This window comes from Pristiophorus japonicus, chromosome 12 (genome assembly GCF_044704955.1).
Source record: "Pristiophorus japonicus isolate sPriJap1 chromosome 12, sPriJap1.hap1, whole genome shotgun sequence".
In the NCBI taxonomy this organism is placed as follows: Eukaryota; Metazoa; Chordata; class Chondrichthyes; family Pristiophoridae; genus Pristiophorus; species Pristiophorus japonicus.
This window is the reverse complement of record NC_091988.1, coordinates 84,572,452-84,595,987: the sequence shown is the minus strand read 5'-3', so window position 1 is coordinate 84,595,987 and position 23,536 is coordinate 84,572,452. Positions and strand designations below refer to the sequence as shown.

The following is a 23,536-nucleotide window of genomic DNA, read 5'->3' as shown; positions in this document are numbered from 1 at the left end:
TAAAATATTGCAGATGGGCAAATGGCCATTTTACTGAATCAGAGAACCGGGACCGACTAATGTGCTGGAAACAGTCGGAGGGAATGGGGGCTCATTAGGGAAAGTGGGAGTGGGATGGGCACCGTGACCAGTATCATGATAGCACAAGCAGCTGCATTAGGAATTTAGTCATTTTTTTTTTAAAAACACAGTTTCAAGGGAAATGTGGAATTTAAACACAGGAGAAGGGCCTTTGAAACAACTGAAGTTCAAAACACCAAGACCAAAGACAAATTCAAGCACTTCACATTTCAAATTTATTACTCCATTTTTTGACAAATGATAGAAAAGCCCAAATGAGACAAAGGATTCAGGTGTGTTTCCTGAAGAGGAAGGCGGCCACCAGAGTGGCTGAGATCAGGGCCGCAGCTGCCAACGTCAGAACCAGAAGCACCTCACCTGCAGATAATGAGAAGCCATTGAGTCAGGAGTCACTAGACTGGAATTGGGTTCTCAAAATCAACACTCACCTGGAGAAGAACTCAGAATCTTCGCACGAGTCTCGACAGCTTCACTTCCCATCGAATGGGCCAGGTCCTTCAGGTCAGCATCCAGAATGATCAGGGGTCCAAGGGAGGCTTCACCCTCCCACACAGGCTCCGACTCTGCAACAATTCATTCCATCCAGTTACAAACAAACAAACATCGAACAATAGCCCCAACACCCAATACCAACACAACATACCCAGCTCATAGGACCTCCGTCCTGTCCCTGGAGTGAAGTCTTCCTCCAGATCGCAATCTTGAGGCTCCACAGTTGCCCCCATCACAACAGGCACAAACCTCATTAGATCCCTCCACCATGGACAGGTCCAATTCAGTCACCAGGGACCATCTAAACAAACAAGGAAGCACACCATTGGCATATGGATGCATTTTGACCAAAGAGGATCACCATTGTTGGTTAGATTTTGCTCACCAGTTGGCTGGCTTCTGGAAGGAACAAGCTTTGTTGACTGAATCTGGCCTTTGATCTGCTGCAGCTACTTTCAGGTGGCAAGTGATGAAGATCTGCAGGAGACACATGCACGAGTTACACAGTGTCAAACGCTCACTGTCTCAACATCTGGTCTCCTCTTACCAAGTCCCTGTCGTCCTCAAAGAAGCAGAATGCATCCAGCTTGAACTGAAGCTTATCCAGGTGATCTCACGGTGACACGAAGGAAGAAAAGGAGTCTTCGTCTCTGCTGTCCAACAGGCAACTGGAAAGAGGGTCAGAAAGAGCTGAGTCATTAAGAATGGATTCCCTCCACCAAAGAGTTATGAGTGTGATTTATGCAGCCCAGATAAAGACCTTACCCATTGAAGTCAATAATGTTGTATCTGGGGGTGGAGTCCTGGTCTGGGCTCAGTGTAGCTATACAGCGGTCAATATAGAGCTTCAGAGGCATGTGGTTCACAGTCATCAGAGGCCTCGATGTGAATGAGGTCACCCAGGTGGTAGATATTGGAGGTATGCTCTGCACTCCAGTTAGCTGGAAAGGGAAAGGGAATGCAAGCAGGAACACAAGCTTTGGGCTCCTCACTTGATTACAAGGAATGAGTAAAACAGGCATGGTAGACAATTGACGATCACTTACCAGTCATCAGACACAGGGAGAATGACAGACATCCCTCTCCCACCTTGGTGGAGGAGAAGGGGACCCAGGTGGGCTTGATCACATTGCTGCTCACTGTCCTCTTCCTGTGGAAAGGAGCAAGGCCAGCTTTACTTCCAATTCACAAACCCCACCACCCCCAACCACCATTGGAGGAAAGGAGAGCCTGTCAATCATCCACCTTACCTGGGATAATGGCACTCAATAGGGACAACTGCTCCACTGGTTCTCAAGATGCCTCCTCCAATACGGCTCGGCTTGTAGTACAGTTGGCTGGTGTAAATCAGCAGGTCGTCCGTCATCTGGGAAAGAAAATGTGATCTGGTCAGGGACATGTACAGAACAAGGGAGTTATTCTTGGACAAGAGAGCATTGTTTAGAAAAACACACAGCCCTTCATACTTCTATTAATTAGAGTCCCAGCCCTATCCAAATCCATTTGAAGAGATATTGTCAGCCTCTGGGGGAAGGGATCCTCAATCAAGCACTTGTGCATTTATATAACTCACTTGACATCGTACAACATTAAGGCACTTCACAGGAGGTTCAGAAAAAAAGTTTGGCGCCAATCGACGCAAGATATTTGACAAAGGCTTGGCCACAAAAGCAAAGTTTTAATAAGTGCCATAAACAGATGGAGTGGCAGAAAGGAAGAGGGGTTTAGAGATGGAAGACAGCACTCAGGATAACTGCTCCATTGGGCCTCAGTACTTTATGGTGATGCAAATAAATAAATAAAATAAAAAGGTCTCACAGGCTGGAGAGGGACTCTGATCTGTAATAAAAAGGACTATGGTCACAGCTTACTTTGAGCTTGTAGTATCTAGTCTGACTATGCAAGACATAACATTCCAAATTTCAACAATCCTGAGAATTCTTTCAAAGGATTGTCTTCAGTCTAGGTTTCCTCAGTACAATTTCACCATAAGCAAGTTCTGCCTTTACTCTAGGGGCAGCTTAATTTGATGAAAAAATGCCTCAATTTTTCCAAGCATTTTTACATAAAGAACACTTGAATATTTAGCAATCAGTTCCCATGATTCTTTCTACAAGTCAGAAATAGCATGGAACTCCAACTGTGTCCCAACCAATCTCAGAAATCAAAACTAAACCACCAAATGTACATAAAAAAAAAAATCACCCATGTAGCCACAATCCTTCATCTCACCCTCCACTGTTACATTGCTCAACGCAGTCTAGTAACCATGTACTTCAGTCCAGATGACCAGTTTATTTTCAATCAATAAAAAGTTGAATCCGGGAAAGAAACCTCCATGAGTATCTCATTTAAACAGGCCTCACTAAAATATTCTGAACATAAAGCCCAATCAAAATGAAAGCTTACATTAAAATCATATTGTTACAGGTCCATATATTTCATAGAATGTTCAGCACAAACAGTCCATTCAGCCCAACTAGTCTATGCCAGTGTTCCTCCTCCCAGGGGCCCATTGTTTGCAGAAGGTTTTAGATCAAGAATCACATTACCTTTACTGTGCTGTCACATTCATGGAGCCCATAATGAAATAGGACAGTGTGGTTCAGAGAGTAGACCCCAGTTGGCCGACAACCTGTTGACCCCAGGGTCAGATCAGCTGCTTTAATCAGGTGCCTAGTTCCAAATAAATCCATCTGTACACTGACCAGCAGGTTCTGCTCTCCACACTGCACCATCACAGCCTGCAGTGGAGACACACTTCACCCCTCAGACTTACTGAAACCAGAACCAAAAGCTGGGCCTGGAGGGACACGAGTGGCCTTCTCAATGGGAAGTCCAAGTTTCTAAACTGCTGCCTGGTATCAGAGTAACAAACCACTCCGACAAAACCAGCAGCAGCTGGCAGCAAACCCTTCACTAATTGCCCCATAATACAAACTACTGCATCTCAACTGTGCTCTGTGGAGAGCCCCCAGACTCACTTTTATACACACAGCCTGCAGTCACCTGAAAACAATTGGAGCAGGTGTGGTTAAACTAAACCAATAGACTATTCAACAATCTTAGTAATTGGTTGTTTCCAGAAAGTTTTTCACACAGACTGGGTCAGTGATTGGGAGATGCTCCAGGTTGGAGACTATCTGGGTCGATGGGAACAAGACAAGTTCAGCTTTTGTTTTTTGATGTACTGAAGATTTACTGAAACAGAATATAATGAAAGAAACATATACAGACACCGAAAGAACATACATTCTATTCAAACTATGTATATTTAATCAAACTTTACAACTTCAGACAAATACAAAGCTATATTTTATTAAGAGCTTTGATAATGTTGAACTGAAAGAAGTCTATTTCCATCTCCGTACCACTGCCCGACTCCGCCCCTGCCTCGGGTCCTCTAACCCTGCAACGCTCCGAGATCTCTGCGCTCCTCCAATTGTGGACTCTTGCGTCTCCCTGATTTCGATTGCTCCACCATTGCTGGCTGTGCCTTCAGCTGCCTTTGCCCTAAGCTCTGGGATATCCTCCCTGAACCTCTCCTCCTCTCTGCCTCTCTCCTCCTTTCAGACGCTGATGAAAGGTCATCGACATTAAATTCTGACGGAAGTTCATCGACCTGAAACGTTAACTGTGTTTCTCTCTCCAAAATGTTGCCTGACCTGCTGAGTATTTCCAAAATTTTCTATTTTATTTCAAATTTCCAGCACCTGGAGTATTTTGCTTTTGTCCTCCTGTAAGACGCTCTTTAAGACCTATCTATTTGACAAGTTTTTGATCACCTGTTCTAATATCTCCACTTGTGACTCAGTGTCAAATTGTGTTTGATAACTTTCCTGTGAAGCACCTTGGGTCATCTTATGATGTTAAAGGTGCTACATAAGTGTAGATTGTTGTTAGTTTTAAAGCTGTACATGGGCTCTTTTTAATCCTTTTGGTGCAAGACCCGAAAACGATTGGAGACTTGTTCAGAGTGAGATTGGATTCAGATCTAAACAGGTTAACTGCCCTACAGCCTGATCCAGTCTGCAGTGACCTGTTGAGGTCCAATAGCTGATTGCATGTGGAGAATTGGTCATGTCTTGGTTTATTTTAATAAATCAATAGAAGTGATGCTGGATTGCCCAGTTCCACCAACAGAGAGGCAGCTGCACAAATGCCCCTTTAACTGAGGCGGCACCACTAATAGAATTAAACATCATCACCTATTAAACTAAAATAAACTCATAATGTAAATCACAATATTATTACTCGTGTCGATAAGACTTTCCTTTCCCTGCGGTACCCATCGATTGCAGGAGGACTCGAGTGTAACAATGGGCACCGCATGCTCCCTATCCAGGGCCACCTGAGCATGGACAAGACCGAGGAGGAGAGACAGGAAGGCTGAGTGAACCCTCCCAACCCGTGGGCTGCACTCAGTCTGGGCCTTTGAATATTTATCTTCGCCAGGCCCTGGGTCAGAGGTCAAATTATTACAGAATTCTCCTTCTCTCTCGATTATCATTGAAAATTCTTTTGCCAATTGAGCTTCCCTCCGCTCCCACTCCTGGCTCCTGAGCTCACCCACATCCCCAATTCCAGCACCCTGCTAACTATCCCCTGCCCCCTCCCCCCACTGATGCTGCCACCTACTGACCCCACCCCGTCCACAATTCCTGCACCCCAATGTCTGTTACCTACCTCCTAGCCACAACCACCCACGCACCTTTTCCCTTCAACTGGCCACTATGTGCCCCAGCACCTCACTACTCACACTGTTCCCCACCCCCTGTCCAAACCCTGCCAAACCAGCTGGTCCAGCCCCCACCCCCTGCAACTGTCCCTGCCCCACATCCCCTTTACTACCTTTCCGCCCCCACCCACTTCTGTTACTCTGGGACCTCCCCGGAGCCCTCCTCCCCCTCTCCAACGTTCCCCTGCTCACTCCTTAGTCCCAGCCCTGGAATCCCAGCGCCTGATCTACGACCCAATGGCTCACTCAGGATGGACAGGGTGGAACTGAACCAGACAGGCAAGCAGACACCACATTTAACTTCTGAGCTTGTCCTGAGCTTACTAATCTTGGCCCATAGTGTTGATCAATTTGCCTTAGTGTCGGTTATGGAAGGGGGGGAAAGTCAACCAATGCCCTGCTATAATTCTTGGCCTTGCTGATTAATTGGTTTATGGAGTGCTGTGCTGTGTTGTTCATGACCTTGGCAGGAAGATGTGGAGGAAGCTGGCTGTGGTTTATTGGGGGGATTAACTGCCGCCTCAGGAACTTGTGGTTTGGTTTCGGCAGAAGCTGTGCTCAGGTAGTGTGGCGCGGCCCCATTGGAGGGAGTGTCTCGATGTGCATGTTTTAGTGTGGTTCTAATACGGTAAAATGGACAATCCATTTGTAAACCCAGTGAAAAGAAAGAAAGAACTTGGGCTGGATTTTGGGGTCATTTGCGATCGGGTTTTTGCCGGGTTTTGACCCTCCGCGGCGAAAAATCTGTCGGTCAGCTGTTTTTCACCCTGTCGCGATCCTCGATTCGTTTTTTGCGGTGGCGCTTAGAAACACCGGGGAGAGCTGCGCCAGGTGTGCACCGGCTCACATTGTGACACCGCTGCGAGTTTCGAGTCTCACTCGACCCGTACGCCGCGAAACGCGCCCCACGATGACCACCAGGGAAAACACAGCCCCGCCAGCGGTGGTGAGTTGGATAAATTGGAAAAAAGGTAAGTTAAAATTTTTAATGTTTTTATTTTTGCAGCAATTTGTGAGGTAAGGATGTTGTCAATGTTTCTCTAATGATTTTTTGACGTGTTTTCCCCTCCCAAGGCCTCTCTCTAAGCGCTCCTGGCCCAGCACTAAAGTTGGCGAGATTCCTGTTTTTGTGCTGCAAAAGTAGTTCAACGCCTCCTTTTGCGCTCCACCTCTGGCACAGAGCCCAAATGTTGAAAGTTAAGCAATTAATCGCTAACGTTAATTGGGCAGTAAATTTCCTGCCTCGCCTCTGTTTTCGCCCTGAAAACGGAAAGCCGAAGATGTAGCCCCTTGTGTCTATATAGCACATTTCACAACCACGGAACATCCAAAAGCACTTTACAGTCAATTCAGTATTTTTGAAGTGTGGTCACTGTTGTAATGACAGAATTACAGGCAGAGTCTCAGTTTAACGTCTTATCCGTAAGACGGCACCTCCGCCAGTGCAGCACTCTCAGTACTGCACTGGAAGTGTTGGCCTGGATTACCTGCTCAACTCCCTCGAGTGGGACTTGAACCCACAACGTTCTGACTGAGGTGCGAGCATGTTACCTATTGCGCCATGGCTGACCAGTTGGGCCTCTATTATCTTCCACAGGGCCCCTATAGCGATCAAGAAAGAGATCCTGGACTTCCCATAAACAACACCAGGAGAGATCGACTTGTGTAATATATAAAGCTACTCTATGAATGGATAAGATGCGGAGGCGGTAACCCAGTCAGATTGTTCCGATATCCAGGTAGAACGGTCAACTCCTCTTTGGACATATTCCTGGAGGTTTCATCACATGACCTCCAACCCCTCCACCAACACGTTCATCCTGAGGACACCCCACCTTCCCATCCTGATTGGAGAGCGGAGTCGCTTCCTTACCCACTCAAGTGATTCTTGACTCCCAGTCCGACAACCATTTTATCCTTTGTCCAATATATTTATCATCAATAAACAGAAGTACTCAGAGAAAATGAAGACGACAATTTATTTTAATGCTCCTGTGATTTCTCTGCTTGCAGCAGTGTCGTAGAGATTTATCTTTATTTTGTGTAGACTCCAGGGTAATCCTGGAGCGTTGGCAACCCTATATCCAGTGCTGGCCGGTTTTCCCCACAATGTCATTTTCGTACCAGATTCCCAGACCTTTTACAATGGTGGTTGGAGATTTGGGAGAGGAATGCTGACCCCAACAATGAAAATTAACACTGCGCGGACTTGGTCAAGAACCCCCTACACAAGCGTGGCATTACCCCATCTCACACTAGACACTCCTTGTGAGCTGGGAGAGTGAGAATGACCATTTTTAAGCACCTGATTGAGAGTTAGTTTTGTGCTGTGGGTCTGGGTTGGGAAGATTATCCTCAAACTTATTTCAGGCAGAATCATTAAAGGCAGCAGGGAGTATAAAAAAAAAAAAAGAGTATAGAGTCTTCCATTTTATCAGGGTGGGTCATATCCATACCTTGAATCCCTGAAGCCCAAAGGAGAAAGTTCAATTTGTTTTAATTTGGGTCTTTTTGTTCCCCACTTCAATGTTCTCATTGCCTGAAGGCTTTGATTCGTAGAGATTCCTCACCCGGATTGGCTGCTCTTCTTGTGTGCCCAGCCAATGCATGGTTATAGTAGTTGACTATGGTAGGGTAGGGAAGTAGAGTTTTTTTTTTCCTTTTCCAAATATGCTTTGACTAAAAATTTACAAAATAACTTGAAAAGCAGTCCAGTACATTTGGATGTGGTCAGCAATTCCATACAATACATTTGGATACTGACAGCGGTTCCGTTCAATACATTTGCTTGCTTTACATTGTAGAGGTACAGTTCAGGATACATTGTAATAGTCATCAAAAGTGTAGTACATGGAATGGGTGAGGTTACAGTTAGATATCTTTGCAACATAAATTACTAATCAGAACTTGCATTATACATAGCATTACATCGGTATTTTCAAATCATGTAAACTTTTTGTATAAATAAAGCACCAAGTACAGCCCAAGGGGAGTTTTATACTGATTGCAGCCTAGGGGTGGAGTTGGGAAAGGGATATTGAGGGAAGTGTAGGGTTGGGAGATTGGAAAACAGCATCAGAAATTTGAATCCACTCATAACTGCACTTTCCAGATAGGATGGCCGGATGGTGATCAGGAGCAAGAATCTTCAGCTAACTTGCCGCCTTAGTAGCCAAGAGTCAGAGGCCAACTCTATTCCCCCACACTGCTCCCCTTACTGAGATTGGCTAACACTGAGCAGACCAAGCAGCAAATCTGGGATTTTCTGCTCTGTTGGCCTCAGTACCATAAGAGTCAGTGCCTTTAAAAATGTTTAGTACAGAGGAGATCAGCCATTGAATTTGCCTCAGTAGGTAGTACTCCTACCGGAGGTCAGAAGATCATGTATGCAAATCCCACTCCAGAGACTGCAGCACAAAATCCAGGCCAACACTAGTTGAATACTGAAGTAGCACTGCACTGGCAGAGGTTTGTCTGTCTGATGGGACGTTCAACCATGGCTCCATCTGGCCTCTCTAGCGGCCGTAAAATATCCGATAGGACTATTGGAAGAGCAGGGCAGTTCTCTATCATTCTGATAAATATTGGCCAGAACATGTACTAGGGGTAAAAGGGTTAAATTATAGAAACAGGCTGCTTAGACTAGGATTGTATTCCTTGAGTAAAGAAGGAAAAAGGGTGATCTAACTGAGATGTAGATTAAAAGGAATTGGTCAGGAAAAATATTTCCTCTGGTCAGGGAGCCCAGAACAAGTATACGAATAATAGGAACAGGAATTGGCAACCTGGTCCCTCGAGCATGCTCCGCCAATTAATAAGATCATGGCTGATTGATAATGAACTAAGCTCCCTTCCCTGCCCGCTCAAAAACCTATCACCAGCTTAAATATATTCAATGACTGCAGCTCGCTGGGACAGAGTTCCATAGATTTACAACCCTCAAGAAGAAATTCCTCATCTCAGTTTTAAATGGGCAGCCCCCTATTCTGAGACTATGTCCTCTGCATCCACCTGGCCAAGTTCTCTCATTATCTTGTGTCAATATCTCACATTCTTCTGAACTCCAATGATATAGGTCCAACCTACCTTCATAAGTCAACCCCCTTAGCTCCAGAATCAACCTAGTGAACTTTCTCTGAACAACCTCCAATGCAAGTATATCCTTCCTTAAATACTGAGACCAAACCTGTACACAGTAATCTAGGTCTGGCCTCACCAATACCCTGTACTGTTGTAGCAGGACTTCCCTGCTTCGATACTCTATCCCCCTTGCAATAAAGGCCAACATGCCATTTGCCTTCCTGATTACTTGCTGTAGCTGCATACTAACAGTTTCTTGCACAAGGACCCCCCCACCCCCAGTACTGCAGCATTTTGCAATTTATCTTCATTTAAAATTATAATTTGCTTCTCAATTATATCTGCCAAAGTGGATAAACTTACATTTTCCCACATTATACTCCAGCTGCTAATTTTTGCCCACTTAGCTTGTCTATATCCCTTTGCAGATTGTGTCCTCCTCACAGTTTGCTTTCCCACCCATCTTTGTATCAGCAAAATTGGCTACATTACACTCGGTCCTTTCATCCAAGTCATTAATAGATTGTACATAGTTGAGGACCCAGCACCGATCCCTGCAGCACCCCACTAGTTACTGTTCGCCAAGTGGAAAATTACCCATTTATCCCAACTCTTGTGTTAGCCAATCCTCTATCCATGCTAATATATTACCCCCAACCCCATGAACTTTTATCTTGTGCAGTAACCTTCCATGTGGGAGATTACTGGTGGACAGACGTGTTTCACAGCCACTGCGGAGGATGGAGGAGCGTCCTGGGCAGCGCACAACCTCCCTGCAGACTTACTCAAGTACATGTGCGGGTGGAGAGATTTGGCTACCGAGTCGGCGGCGGGGCACCTTTGGGTGGAAGGGCTTTTTTTACTGTCGGGGGTTGCGGTGAGTTTGGGTGCCATCTTTGGGCAACATGAGACCGCCTGCCTCCGGGAGCAGGGAGTGACAGGGGCATGGCTTCCTCGACATCACAACGCTTTCCATTGTCCTGCTGCGGGGCAGGGAGAATGCACAGCAGCCAGCTTACTGCAGGGAGGCCATCAGGTGCTGGATGCTGACCAGTGACAAATATATAAGGTCCAGGTCAATGATTGGAGCAGTCAAACATGGTCTACCGAGATTACACAATATTTGTTGAATGTCTGCCATTTCCCTGTTCCCCAGTCTCATTCTCTAGATGGCCAACATTTACCTTAACTATTCTCTCTATGTACCTGTAGAAAATTAAGACAATTACAACTAACCATTGAGGGATATTAAATGTGGATCACATTTAGTGAAGTTACAGTACACAGAGGCCAAAACATACCTACCTGCAGTAGCCAATTAAGGAGATGCTGCTTTGGTCTATTCCCTTGGCACTGGAGAGAGACTAGAACCTGCTCACACAACTTCCTGGCTGACTGAATGCTGGGTGTCTGTAACCCCATCTACTTTCTGTAGAAAGATGACAGCAGCACCTTATTACTTACATCCATTTAAAAAGGCACAGTATTTAATCCAGAGGAGTGGAGATTTATTTGTAAAGTTGAAGGGGAGATTTATTGGAGACTTTCAAAAAAATTAAGGTTTTCATAAGGAATGGGAAGGAGAACACTTTCAAGCAGAAGGGTCAGTCACCAGATGATAGATTTAACATACTAAAAGGATATACTTTCCATAGAGGGAGTGCAGCAAAGGGTCACCAGACTGATTCCTTAGGATGGCAGGACTGTCATATGAGGAGAGAAATCAGTCAACTAGGCCTGTATTCACTAGAGTTTAGGAGAATGAGGAGATCTCATTGAAATATATAAAATTCTGATGGGGTTGGACAGACTGGATATTGCCCCTGGCTGGGAAGTCTAGAACAAGGAGTCAGTGTCTCAGGATAAGGGGTAGGAAATTTAGGACATGAGAAATTTCTTCAGAGGGTGGTGAACCTGTGGAAATTAAGTCATGGAATATATTTGAGATTTTGCAAGACAAAAAAAAAAAGAGTATGGAGGGAAAGCAGGAATATATAGAGAGAGAGCGAGAGAGAGAGAGAGAGAGAGCGAGAGAGAGAGCGAGAGAGAGAGAGCGAGCGAATCAGACATCATATTGAATGGTGGTACAGGATCAAAAAGCCTACTACTGCTCCTATTTTCCATGCTTCGATGTTAAATACAGGCAAAAAGGGTCAAGTGGCCTCCTACTGTGCTGTATGCGTGCAGGTTCCATCCTTTTAAACTCAAGTACTGCTAAGTTTCAACTGACCCCAAAGTGGCAGGTGGTGAGAATCAGTAAAATCTAGGCCTCGTGTCTTTCAGATCAGAGGTTCTCAACCAATGGTCTGCAAAAATATTGCAAATGGCTTGCCAAGCAGCCTGGGATTTTACACAGGATATACAGCACAGAAACAGTTCATTCTGCCCAATCAGTCCATGCTCCACTTGAGCCTCCTCCAGTCTTTCATTGAAATCTAGCAGCATATCCCTTCAACATACTGGTCCAACCTCCCTTTATATACATCTATGCTATTTGTTTCAACCACTCAGTGGTAGTAGGTTCAGTATTCTCACCACTGATTTAAAAATTTTTATAAGTCAGCTTTAAAAAAAAAAACACGCCACATTAGGTGGGAATCCAGCCGAGCAAAATGGTGGCTGTGATCCGAATGCAACACTGCCCCCCACCCCCCTCCAATGTCTGTGATGGCGGCAGCAGCCACTAACCCCAGGGACCTGCTCACTGAAGGGAGAAAGCTGGCAGCACTGGTCTGCCACCTTAATCTCTCTGCAGCTTATGATAATTCATCCCTCACCACCGCCACTTGTTCCAACACCATGTTACGTTGGTTGGTCTTCCTTTTCCTGGAAGAATTTCACCCCTCACTCCCCAAATCCTCTTCCTGCATACGTCACCAGCTGCAACACTAACCCACTTCAATATCCTGCGACTATTGAAATCAGCCAATGGAGGCTCCACTTCAGCTTGGAATTTTTCTCCCATATATTATTTGTTCAGTCAGGTTTGTCAATCAGGTGAAGGAGAAAGGAAATAGGCAGCAGGTGCAGGGAGTAAAGGAGCTGCTAGGGTCAGTGAGTCAGTCTTTTGGGAGAAAGCCCAGTTGAATGGCACCATTACCAGCAAAATGGCAACAGTTTGCAAACACATTTATATAATCTGCAGTAACTCCACCCTGGCCCTCATTTTCTCTGCTGAATGGTTGACTCACACCAATAGTTATAAGGGTGTTGGCTGCCCTCGGCTGCATAAACTCATTCATTCTTCACCTGTCAGCATTAGCAGTCTTGCTCTACCAAGGAGGGCCACACAGGCAGACCCAATTTTTCACTCAATATTGTGTTCCAGCTGGGATTTCAACCTTCCAACAGTGATCTGCACACTACTGGGACCAATTTGGGATGAAAATAAAAACCCTGTGGCCTTTAACTGATGTAAAATATTGCAGATGGGAAAAGGCCATTTCACTGAATCAGAGAACCGGGACCGACAAATGTGCTGGAAACATTCGGAGGGAATCGGGGCTCATTAGGGAAAGTGGGAGTGGGATGGGCGCCGTGACCAGTATCATGATAGCACAAGCAGCTGCACTAGGAATTTAGTCATTTTTTAAAAAAAAAACACAGTTACAAGGGAAATGTGGAATTTAAACACAGGCAAAGGGGCCTTTGAAACAATTGAAGTTCAAAACACCAAGACCAAAGACTAATTCAAGCACTTCACATTTCAAAATTACTCCATTTTTTGACAAATGATAGAAAAGCCCAAATAAGACAAAGGATTCAGGTGTGTTTCCTGAAGAAGAAGGCGGCCACCAGAGTGGCTGAGATCAGAGCCCCAGCTGCCAACGTCACAGCCAGAAGCACCTCACCTGCAGATAATGAGAAGCCATTGAGTCAGGAGTCACTAGACTGGAATTGGGCTCTCAAAGTCAACACTCACCTGGAGAAGAACTCGGAATCTCCTCAGCTTCACTTCCCATCGAATGGACCAGGTCCTTCAGATCAGCATCCAGAATGATCAGTGGTCCAAGGGAGACTTCACCCTCCCACACAGGCTCTGAGTCTGCAACAATTCATTCCATCCAGTTACAAACAAACATCGAACAATAGCCCCAACACCCAATATCACCACAACATACCCAGCTCAGATAGGACCTCCCTCCTGTCCCTGGAGTGAAGTCTTCCTCCAGATCACAATCTCGAGGCTCCACAGTTGCCCCCATCACAACAGGCACAAACCTCATTAGATCCTTCCACCATGGACAGGTCCAATTCAGTTACCAGGGACCATCTAAACAAACAAGGAAGCACATCATTGGCATATGAATGCATTCTGACCAAAGAGGATCACCATTGTTGGTTAGATTTCACTCACCGGTTGGCTGTCTTCTGGAAGGAACAAGCTTTGTTGACTGAATCTGGCCTTTGATCTGCTGCAGCTACTTTCAGGTGGCAAGTGATGAAGATCTGCAGGAGACACATGCAGGAGTTACTCAGTGTCAAACGCTCACTGTCTCAACATCTGGTCTCCTCTTACCAAGTCCCTGTCGTCTTCAAAGAAACGGAATGCATCCAGCTTGAACTGAAGTTTATCCAGGTGATCTCGCGGTGACACGAAGAAAAGGAGTCTTCGTCTCGGCTGTCCAACAGGCAACTGGAAAGAGGGTCAGAAAGAGCTGCATCATTAAGAATGGATTCCCTCCACCAAAGAGTTGTGTGTGACTTATGCAGCCCAGATAAAGACCTTACCCGTTGAAGTCAATAATGTTGTATCTGGGGGTGGAGTCCTGGTCTGGGCTCAGTGTAGCTATACAGCAGTCAATATAGAGCTTCAGAGGCATGTGGTTCATGGTCATCACAGAGGCCTTGATGTGAATGAGGTCATCCAGGTGGTAGATATTGGAGGTACGCTCTGCACTCCAGTTAGCTGGAAAGGGAATGAGAGCAGGAACACAAGCTTTGGGTTCCTTACTTGATTCCAAGGAATGGGTAAAACAGGCATTGTAGATAATTGATGATCACTTACCAGTCAGCAGACGCAGGGAGAATGACAGACGTCCCTCTCCTGCCTTAGGAGGAGAAGGGGACCCAGGTGGGCTTGATCGCATTGCTGCTCACTGTCCTCTTCCTGTGGGAAGGAGCAAGGCCAGCTTTACTTCCAATTCACAAACCCCACCACCATTGGAGGAAAGGAGAGCCTGTCAATCATCCACCTTAACTGGGATAATGGCACACAATAGGGACAACTGCTCCACTGGTTCTCACAATGACTCCTCCAATACGGCTCGGCTTGTAGTACAGGTGGGTGGTGTAAATCAGCAGGTTGTCCATCATCTGGGAGAGAAAATGTGATCTGGTCAGGGTCAGGTACAGAACAAGGGAGTTATTCTTGGACAAGAGAGCACTGGTTAGAGAAACACACACAGCAATTCATACTTCTATTAATTAGAGTCCCAGGCCTATCTAAATGCATTTGAAGAGATATTGTCAGCCTCTGGGGGAAGGGAACCTCAATCAAGCACTTGTGCATTTATATAAAACTCACTTGACATAAAACATTGAGGCACTTCACGGGAGGTTCAGAAAAAAAGTTTGGCACCAATCGACACATGATATTTGACCAAAGGCTTGGCCACATAAGCAAAGTTTTAATAAGTGCCATAAACAGGTGGAGTGGTAGAAAGGCAGAGGGGTTTAGGGATGGAAGACAGCACTAGGGATAACTGCTCCATTGGGACTCAGTATTTTATGGTCACTTATGGTGATGCATGTAAACCTGTAAATACCATGTCTAACCACCAGAGGACTTATCCCCTGGAGTACCAAGGTATCCCACTATGCCTTGGGAGCATCAGTATCTATTAAAAAAAAAGAGGTCTCACAGGCTGGAGAGGCACTCTGATCTGTAATAAAAGGACTATGGTCACATCTTACTTTGAGCTCGCAGTATCTAGTCTGACTATGCAAGACATAACATTCCAAATTTCAACAATCCTGAGAATTCCTTCAGTCTACGTTACCTCAGTACAATTTCACCATAAGCATGTTCTGCCTTTACTCTAGGGGCAGCTCAATTTGATGAAAAATGCCTCATTCTGTCAAAGCATTTTTGCATAAAAGATCCCTTGAATGTTTAGTAATCAGTTGCCATAATTTTCTACAATTGTGAAATATAACATCAATTGGGTTACAGTTAGAGTTCAATCTCAGAAATCAAAACTAAACCACCAAATGTACATCAAAAATCACCCATGTAGCCACAACCCTTCATCTCATCCTCCACTGTTACATTGCTCAAGGCAGTCTAGTAACCATGTATTTCAGTCCAGATGACCAGTTTATTTTCAATCAATAAAACATTGAATCAGGGAAAGAAACCTCCATGAGTATCTCATTTAAACAGGCCTCACTAAAATATTCTGATCATGAAATCCAATCAAAATGAAAGCTTACATTAAAATCATATTGTTACAGGTCCAAATATTTCATTGAATGTTCAGCACAAACAGTCCATTCATCCCAACTAGTTTATGCCCATGTTCCTCCTCCCAGTGGCCCATTGTTTGCATAAGGTTTTAGATCAAGAATCACATTACCTTTACTGTGCTGTCACATTCATGGAGCCCATAGTGAAATAGGACAGTGTGGTTCTGAGAGTAGACACCAGTTGGCCGACAACCTGTTGACCCCAGGGTCAGATCAGCTGCTTTAATCAGGTGCCTGGTTCCAAATAATCCCATCTGTACACTAACCAGCAGGTTCTGCTCTCCACACTGCACCATCACAGTCTGCAGTGGAGACACACTTCGCCCCTCAGACTTACTGAAACCAGAACCAAAAGCTGGGCCATGAGGGACACGAGTGGCCTTCTCAATGCTCCATGGGAAGTCCCAGTTTCTAAACCACTGCCTGGTATCAGAACAACTCAACTCAACTCAACCCAACCCAATCCAATCCAATCCAATCCAATCCAACAGAGAGCCTAAACCCTTCACTAGTTACCCCATAATACAAACTAATGCAGCTCAACTGTGCTCTGTGGGGAGTCCCCTGATCCCCCTTTAACTCTTTTGAGTTTACCTGCGAAAACATAAAACATGTATCCGTGCCACCCGACCTGGATGACACACACAAGACATTTACAAGGCCCTTTTTTGTTTTTTTGGGGGTTTTTTTGTGGTTTTTTTTTTTGGGCACTAAAATCAAATTTTTCCTTTTTTCCAGTGCCCCCTATAAAAGGAGAGGGGGACACTAAAAGCACCGGCAATTAAAACAAATTAAACTTAAAAAACGTAAAATCAAATTAAAATTTGGTTGCCGGGCGTGATGATGCACTCCAGTCCCTCCGGTGCCCACCTCTCGCGGAAGGCCGCGAGCGTACCGGTGGACACCGCGTGCTCCATCTCCAAGGACACCCTGGACCGGATGTAAGAGCGGAAGAGAGGCAGGCAGTCAGGTTGAACGACCCCCTCGACCGCCCGCTGCCTGGACCGGCTGATGGCACCCTTGGCCGTGCCCAGCAGCAGTCCTACGAGGAGGCCTTCGGACCTACCCGCTCCCCTCCGCACAGGGTGCCCAAAGATCAGGAGAGTGGGACTGAAGTGCAGCCAGAATTTCAGGAGCAGCCCCTTCAAATAGTGGAACAGGGGCTGCAACCTTGTGCATTCAATAAAAACATGGAACACGGACTCCTCCAGACCGCAGAAATTGCAGGCGGCCTGGGAGTCCGTGAACCGGCTTAAAAATTTATTGCACGGCACTGCTCCATGCACCACCCTCCAGGCCAAGTCCCCGATGAATAGTGGGAGGACCCCTGCGTAGAGTGCCCTCCATCGGGGACCCCCGCCTCCTCCGGACGGCAAGATGGTACGCCATGGCGTGTCCGGACGGCCGGCGAGGATGGCAAAGTTGAGGGTGTGCAGGAGCAGCCCGTACAGGAAACCCCTCCGCGCGGAACTGAAAGGCACGGAGGGGATTTCCCCGAGGCGGCTCAAGTTGTGAGGCGCCGGCCCCCGAGGGAGGTTCCGGGGTTTGGCGCCGATGAGGAATTCCGTCCAGACGGGGGTCAGTTCGGACGGGATCTCCCCACGTGCCTGAGCCTCCTCGATGCACCTAACGGAGTCAGGGCCCAGAGCTGTTTTTAGCGACTCGATGGCATCGGCCGCGTGGCGGACGTTGGCAGAATTTAGGCGCCGCGCCAGCATGTCTGGCACCATCCAGCCCGCTCCTCCGCCATCGAGCAGGTCCCTGACCCTGGTCACCTCACCAGCCACAGCCCTCTCTTCCGACCGCCACATAAAGCCTCGGCCGTGGAGGTACGGATTCCCGAGCAGCGGTTCCTGCAGGACGGCCGCCACTCCAGCCGGCGGAGAGCTGCGCTTGGTGGAGACTTTGTTCCAGACCCTGATGAGTTCCCTGTAAAAGACAGGCAGCTCCCGGAGGGCGGTCCTGGCACCCCCCAAGTTCACAAACAGGAGCTGCGTGTCATAATTGAGGTCGAGCTGCTGGCGGAAGAAATACCTCGCCAGAGCACACCACCTAGGAGGGGGCTCGACGTAAAGGTATCTCTGCAGGGTCTGAAGACGGAAAGTCGCGAGCTGGGCGCTGACGCACACCAACGACTGACCGCCCTCCTCAAGCGGGAGACTCAATACCGCAGCAGAGACCCAGTGCTTCCTGTTGTTCCAGAAGAAGTCCACCAGCTTCTTCTGTATCTTGGCGACAAACGCAGGGGGAGGGGTCAAAGTGACCAGCCGGTACCACAGCATTGCGGCCACCAGCTGGTTTATGACTAGCGCTCGACCCCTGTAGGACAGCACTCGGAGCAGTCCTGTCCAGCGCCCTAGGCGAGCGGCGACCTTGGCCTCCAGCTCCTGCCAGTTCGCCGGCCAGGCTCCCTCGTCGGGGCTAAGGTAGACTCCCAGATAGAGGAGATGGGTCGTGCTCCAGGCAAAAGGCTTGAGCTCCTCCGGCAGGGAGTCCACCCGCCACTGACCCACCAGGAGTCCGGAACATTTCTCCCAGTTGATCCTGGTGGAGGACGCGGCCGAGTAAATCTCCTGGCACTCACGCATCCTCCGCAGGTCAGCGGGATCCTCTACCGCGAGGAGCACGTCATCGGCGTAGGCCGAGAGGACGACCTCCACGCCCGGCCCTTGCAGAGCCAGTCCCGTCAACCTCGTCCGCAAGAGGCGCAGGAAAGGCTCCACGCAAACAGCATATAACTGGCCGGACATGGGGCATCCCTGGCGCACCCCTCTCCTAAAGCGAAGGGGCGCCGTCAAGGACCCGTTAACCTTAATCAGACACTCCGCGGCGGCGTACAAAAGTCGGATCCGGGCGACGAAATGCGTCCCGAACCCGAAAGCGCGCAGAGTTCCGAGCAGATAGTCGTGATCCACCCTGTCGAACGCCTTCTCTTGGTCGAGGGATAGGAAGGCGACCGACAGACCAGCCTCCTGGGAACAATGGATGAGGTCCCGGACCAGATGGATGTTATCGTGGATTGTCCGGCCCGGGACCGTGTATGACTGGTCGGGGTGGATCATGTGGTCCAGCACGGCACCAAGGCGAGCAGACATCGCCCTGGCGAAGATTTTGTAGTCTGTGCTGAGGAGGGAGACCGGGCGCCAGTTCTTAAGGAGGCGGAGATCGCCCTTCTTAGGCAGCAGGACGATGACTGCCCTGCGCCAAGAGAGGGGCATCTCCCCGGTCGCCAGACTTTCCCCCAGGACCCGCGCGTAGTCGCTCCCCAGGACGTCCCAGAACGCCCTGTGGAACTCCACGGTCAGCCCGTCCAGCCCCGGGGATTTTCCCCTCGAGAGCCGGGCGAGGGCACCGGTCAGCTCCGCCAGGCTTAGCGGAGCTTCCAGATTTTCGGCGCCCTCCGGGCTGACCTTCGGCAGGTCCTCCCACAAAACTCTACGCGCTTCCTCGCTGGACGGATCCGGAGAGAACAGAGCCCCGTAATATTCACGGACCCTGTTGTTGACGGCTCTCTCGTCTCGGATCCGGAGGGCGTCGTCGGCCAGCAGCGTCAAGAACTGCTTACGGACACTCTGCCTTTTTTCCAGCGAGTAGAAGAAGGGGGAGCCGCGGTCCAGATCCCGCAGGAACCGGATCCGCGACCTCACGAACGCGCCTCGGGACCCGACGAGCTGCAGGTCCTTCAGCGCAGCCTTCTTCGCTTCGTACACCGTCCGCAGGGCCGGGTCCTGGACGACTTGACCGAGACGGGCTTCCAGGTCGAGCACCTCTTTTTCTAGGCGCCCGACTCTGGCCGCCCGCCTCTTGGTCGACCCCCTCGCGTACTCTTGACAGAAGACGCGGACGTGAGCCTTGCCCACGTCCCACCATAGCCTCAAGGAGGGGAAGCCCCCCTGCTTCCTTCTCCAGTCGGACCAGAATCGATGGAACGAGTCCTGGAACCGCACGTCCTCCAGCAGCCGGTTGTTAAAGTGCCAGTACGCGGACCCAGTCCTCGCGCGGAGCGAAGCGAGCTCCGCCCACACCAGGTGGTGGTCCGAACACGGCACCGGCTGCATGGAGGCCGCCGGGACGCAGGAAACGTACGCCCGAGACACGTAAAGGCGGTCGACTCTAGACCATCCAACTCCAGGCCTCACCCAAGTAAAGGCGCTGGAGTCGGGGGGGAGATTTCGCCAGACGTCCACCAAGTCGAAGGACCCGACCAGGTCCCTCAACTTCTCCATCGCCGTCATGCACTGCGGGGCACCGGAGCGGTCCCTCGCCTCGAGGGTGCAGTTAAAATCCCCCCCGAGGACAATGCAGTCGCCGACGTCGACGGAGCCAAGAAGAGCGGACACCTCTTCAAAGAAGCGCGTCTGCTGCGGGCCGGGATGAGGGGCGTACACGTTCACGAGATGGAGCGGCACGTCCCCCAGGCGAACCGTTACGTGCAGCAAGCGGCCTGGCACGGGCTCCTCGACCCCCAAGATCTCCGGCTGAAAATGCGGGCCCAGCAAGATGGCCACCCCACTAGAAATGGCGGTGAGGTGGCTCATGCGGACCTCTCCTTGCCATTCCAGGAGCCACGTGGCTTCGTCTCCCGGAACGGTGTGGGTTTCTTGCAGGAAGCACACCGCATATTTCCCCTCCCGCAGGAGCGAAAAATTGTCAAATCTACGGCGTGCCCCTCTGCCGCCGTTGATGTTGAGGCTGGCTATGGTTATCTTCATGGCAAAAGCATAGTGCAACCTCTACCTTAACCTATTGTGGGGGAGGGAGCGGAGTCTTTTGTTGAACTCCGCTCCCTCCGCAGCCCAGCGAGGAGTCCCTCGAGCTCGCGCAGCTCAAGGTGCTGCTCCTTTGTCAAGGGCCCGCCCGCGGCCAAGGTTTTAACGGCGGCGCGGACGGACCCCTTGATCAGCTCCGGCTCGGACCATTTTTCCAGGGCCAGTCGGGCTTGGTCGCGGCGACCCCGGCTCTGGGCCAAAAAGTCCCGGAGTTCCTTTGCAGGAATGAGGAGGGCCTCAGCGGCGGCCGCGAGCAGATCCACCGCCTCACTGGCGGTGGTCTCTAGGTCTTCACCCGCGTCCCCCACCGAGTCCCCGTCCTCCTCCGGGAGGTGGCCGCCAGCAGCCAGCCCATCGACCGCACAAGGTACGGCAAATGAACCGGCCGCTCCAACCGGCCCTGGCACTGCCCCGATCCCAACCCCAGGATCGTCGGCAGAGGAGTCCCCACTGGGCTCTTTTAAAAATGGTGCTGGGTCGGGAAATGACAGCGGAAGGGGTTCCCCCTCCGCCCCAGGAACCGGGGAACAAGGAGAGACCCGGCCATGGGAAATCCCCAGGCTCCCCAAGTGCACCAGCTCCAAAGTAAGGGGCGAGGGTGGGTGTTCCTCCCCCTCCCCGCTGCCACCCCCCGGCCCAGCATCTACAGTTTCATTAAAATCAGTTCGTGTTTCTGCCGGGTCGAGCGACTCCCGGGGGAAGTTGGGTATTGGCTGGGCGGGCTCAGGTTCGGCCTTTTCGGCCCCGCCCGCCTCAGTCCCCGGGACGCCCGGCCCGGCGGCAATGCATTCTTCCGCTGGCCCCACGCCCCCCACGACAGGCAGATCTTCCACTCCATCCCCAGGAGGCAGCGGCTGGGCAGCCTCGACTGCCTCACCCTCCCCGGGGACAGACTCTTCGCGCCTGCAGCGCAATTTGGGAGCGCTGGTGGGGGACGCGGGACACGCGGCGGGCACCGACTCCTCCGCGGAGGGATGTTGTTCCCCCTCCGCCTCATCGGAGCCGCGCCTCCTTTTGTTCCTGGGGGCGCGCGGAGGCAGGGAGACCCCCATGTCTGCCGAGGCCTCCCGCTCCGCCCCCCCCTTTTCCTTTCCTTTCCCGCGCCCGGGCCCCTCTGTGGTGTTATTCAAGGGCTCGGGCACGGGCTCGGGGCACCACGCGCTCGCCGGTGACTGGGTTGGGCTGAGCGCGGTGGTCAAATTATCTGGCGCACCGAGGGGACCCGCCTCTTGATGTTTTGCCTTCTTCCGCGCCTTCTTTCCGGTCGGACGCTCTCCCTCCCCCCCGCCGGAGGCCCTGAAAACAAAGGCCTCCGACGATGCCCGCGCACCTACGGCTCCCGGCACGCGGACGCAACTAGGGGGAGGGGTGGCGGCGGCGCCAGCCTTGGCCGCCTTCGGTGGTTTGGCGGCCTTGGAGGCGGGGCAGTTCTTACGAACATGCCCCACCTCCCTGCAGGCATGGCACCGCACGCCGTCCGACGTCCAGAAGACGCGGTAGGCAGTCCCCTCGTGCACCACATTAAAATTGCCCTCCGTCGTGTCCTCCCGCGCCAGCCGGACAAAGAGCTGGCGGCGGAAGGAGAACACGTGGCGCAGGCTGTTCTCCCTGAGGCCGAGCGGTATGGGGTTGATCCCCGACCTTACCTCCCCCAGTTGGTGTAGGTGAGGGAGGAGGAGCTCAGCGGGAACAAAGGGCGGGACGTTTGAAATGATGACCCTCTGCGCGGTGGCCTCGAGAGGGTCCACCGGCAGGAACGTCCCGCCCACCGTGAGCCCCTTTTCAAGGGCCAGGGACACCGCCCGCTCCGACCCCAGGAAGAACACGGCCTTCCCAGACATCTTGGAGGCTGCGACAATGGCCGAGGGGCCGACTACCCCAGCCATCGCCCGCACGCACTCCTCGATGGTCATTGTGGGGTGAGTGTAGCTCTTGACCCCGTGTTTTTTAGTAATTAATCTAAATGGTGGCAGGGCAGCGGGTGGCGCAGGAGGTGCCGTGGATGTGGACACCGCCTGCGCATACGTCCTTGCTGGCCCTGCCACCGGCGTGGATGGGGTCGCCATCACGGGGTCCCTTTAAGGGCTACACCCACCCCAAAGTCACAGGCCTTAATGGTCTTAATTAGGCCTCTTATCTAAAAGACTGAAGCAGAGGAGCTCTTAACGAGGTACCTCTCCCCTAGTTGGCAATTGGGGAGGGGCCTTGCTCCCTCTGCTCAGTTGTCTTAATTGGTTTTTTTTTTAAATTAAATTTGGAAGGAAGGGCTCTCAGAGAGAGAGAGGGAGAAACAGTGTAACAGAGAAGGGGAGGGGAGGGAGGGGGGGGAGGGGAGGGGGGGGGAGGGAGGGAGGGGGGGGAGGGGGGGGGGGGAGGGGGGGGGGAGGGGGGGGGGAGGGGAGGGGAGGGGGGAGGGGGGGGAGGGAGGGGGAGAGGGAGGGAGGGGGGGGAGGGGAGGGGAGGGGGGGGGAGGGGGGGAGGGGAGGGGAGGGGGGGGGGGAGGGGAGGGGGAGGGGGGGGGAGGGGGGGGAGGGGGAGGGGGGGGGAGGGGAGGGGGAGGAGGGGGAGGGGGGAGAGGAGGGGGGAGGGAGAGGGGAGGGGGGAGAGGAGGGGAGGGGGGGGAGGGAGGGAGGGAGGGGGGGAGGGGGGAGGGGGGGGAGAGGAGGGGGGAGGGAGGGGGGGGGGAGGAGGGGAGGGGGGGAGAGGGAGGGGAGGGGGAGGGGAGGAGGGGAGGGGGGGGAGAGGAGGGGGGGGGGGGAGAGGAGGGGGGAGGGAGGGGGGGGGAGGAGGGGGGGGGGAGGGAGGGGGGAGGGGGGGAGGGGAGGGAGGGGAGGGGGAGGGAGGGAGGGAGGGGAGGGGGAGGGAGGGAGGGGAGGGAGGGGGGGGGGGTGTAGGGAGGGGAGGGGGG

At 51.0% G+C, this 23,536-nt stretch overlaps 1 protein-coding gene and 1 pseudogene across 1 annotated transcript in view; both read right to left on the bottom strand.

Annotated features, from left to right (window-relative positions):
- Positions 1-954: 954 nt before the first annotated feature.
- LOC139276797 (zona pellucida sperm-binding protein 3-like) lies at positions 955-10,285 on the bottom strand (annotated as a pseudogene).
- A 2,868-nt stretch (positions 10,286-13,153) lies between these two features.
- Positions 13,154-23,536, bottom strand: part of LOC139276796 (zona pellucida sperm-binding protein 3-like) — a 42,786-nt gene continuing 32,403 nt past the window's right edge. Inside the window, exons 9-14 of the mRNA XM_070894798.1 lie at positions 14,639-14,707; positions 13,911-14,027; positions 13,749-13,840; positions 13,600-13,664; positions 13,314-13,436; positions 13,154-13,242 (exon numbers count right to left, since the gene is read on the bottom strand). Of these exons, the coding sequence (XP_070750899.1) occupies positions 13,154-13,242; positions 13,314-13,436; positions 13,600-13,664; positions 13,749-13,840; positions 13,911-14,027; positions 14,639-14,707 (555 nt within the window). The remainder of the gene's footprint in view (positions 13,243-13,313; positions 13,437-13,599; positions 13,665-13,748; positions 13,841-13,910; positions 14,028-14,638; positions 14,708-23,536) is intronic.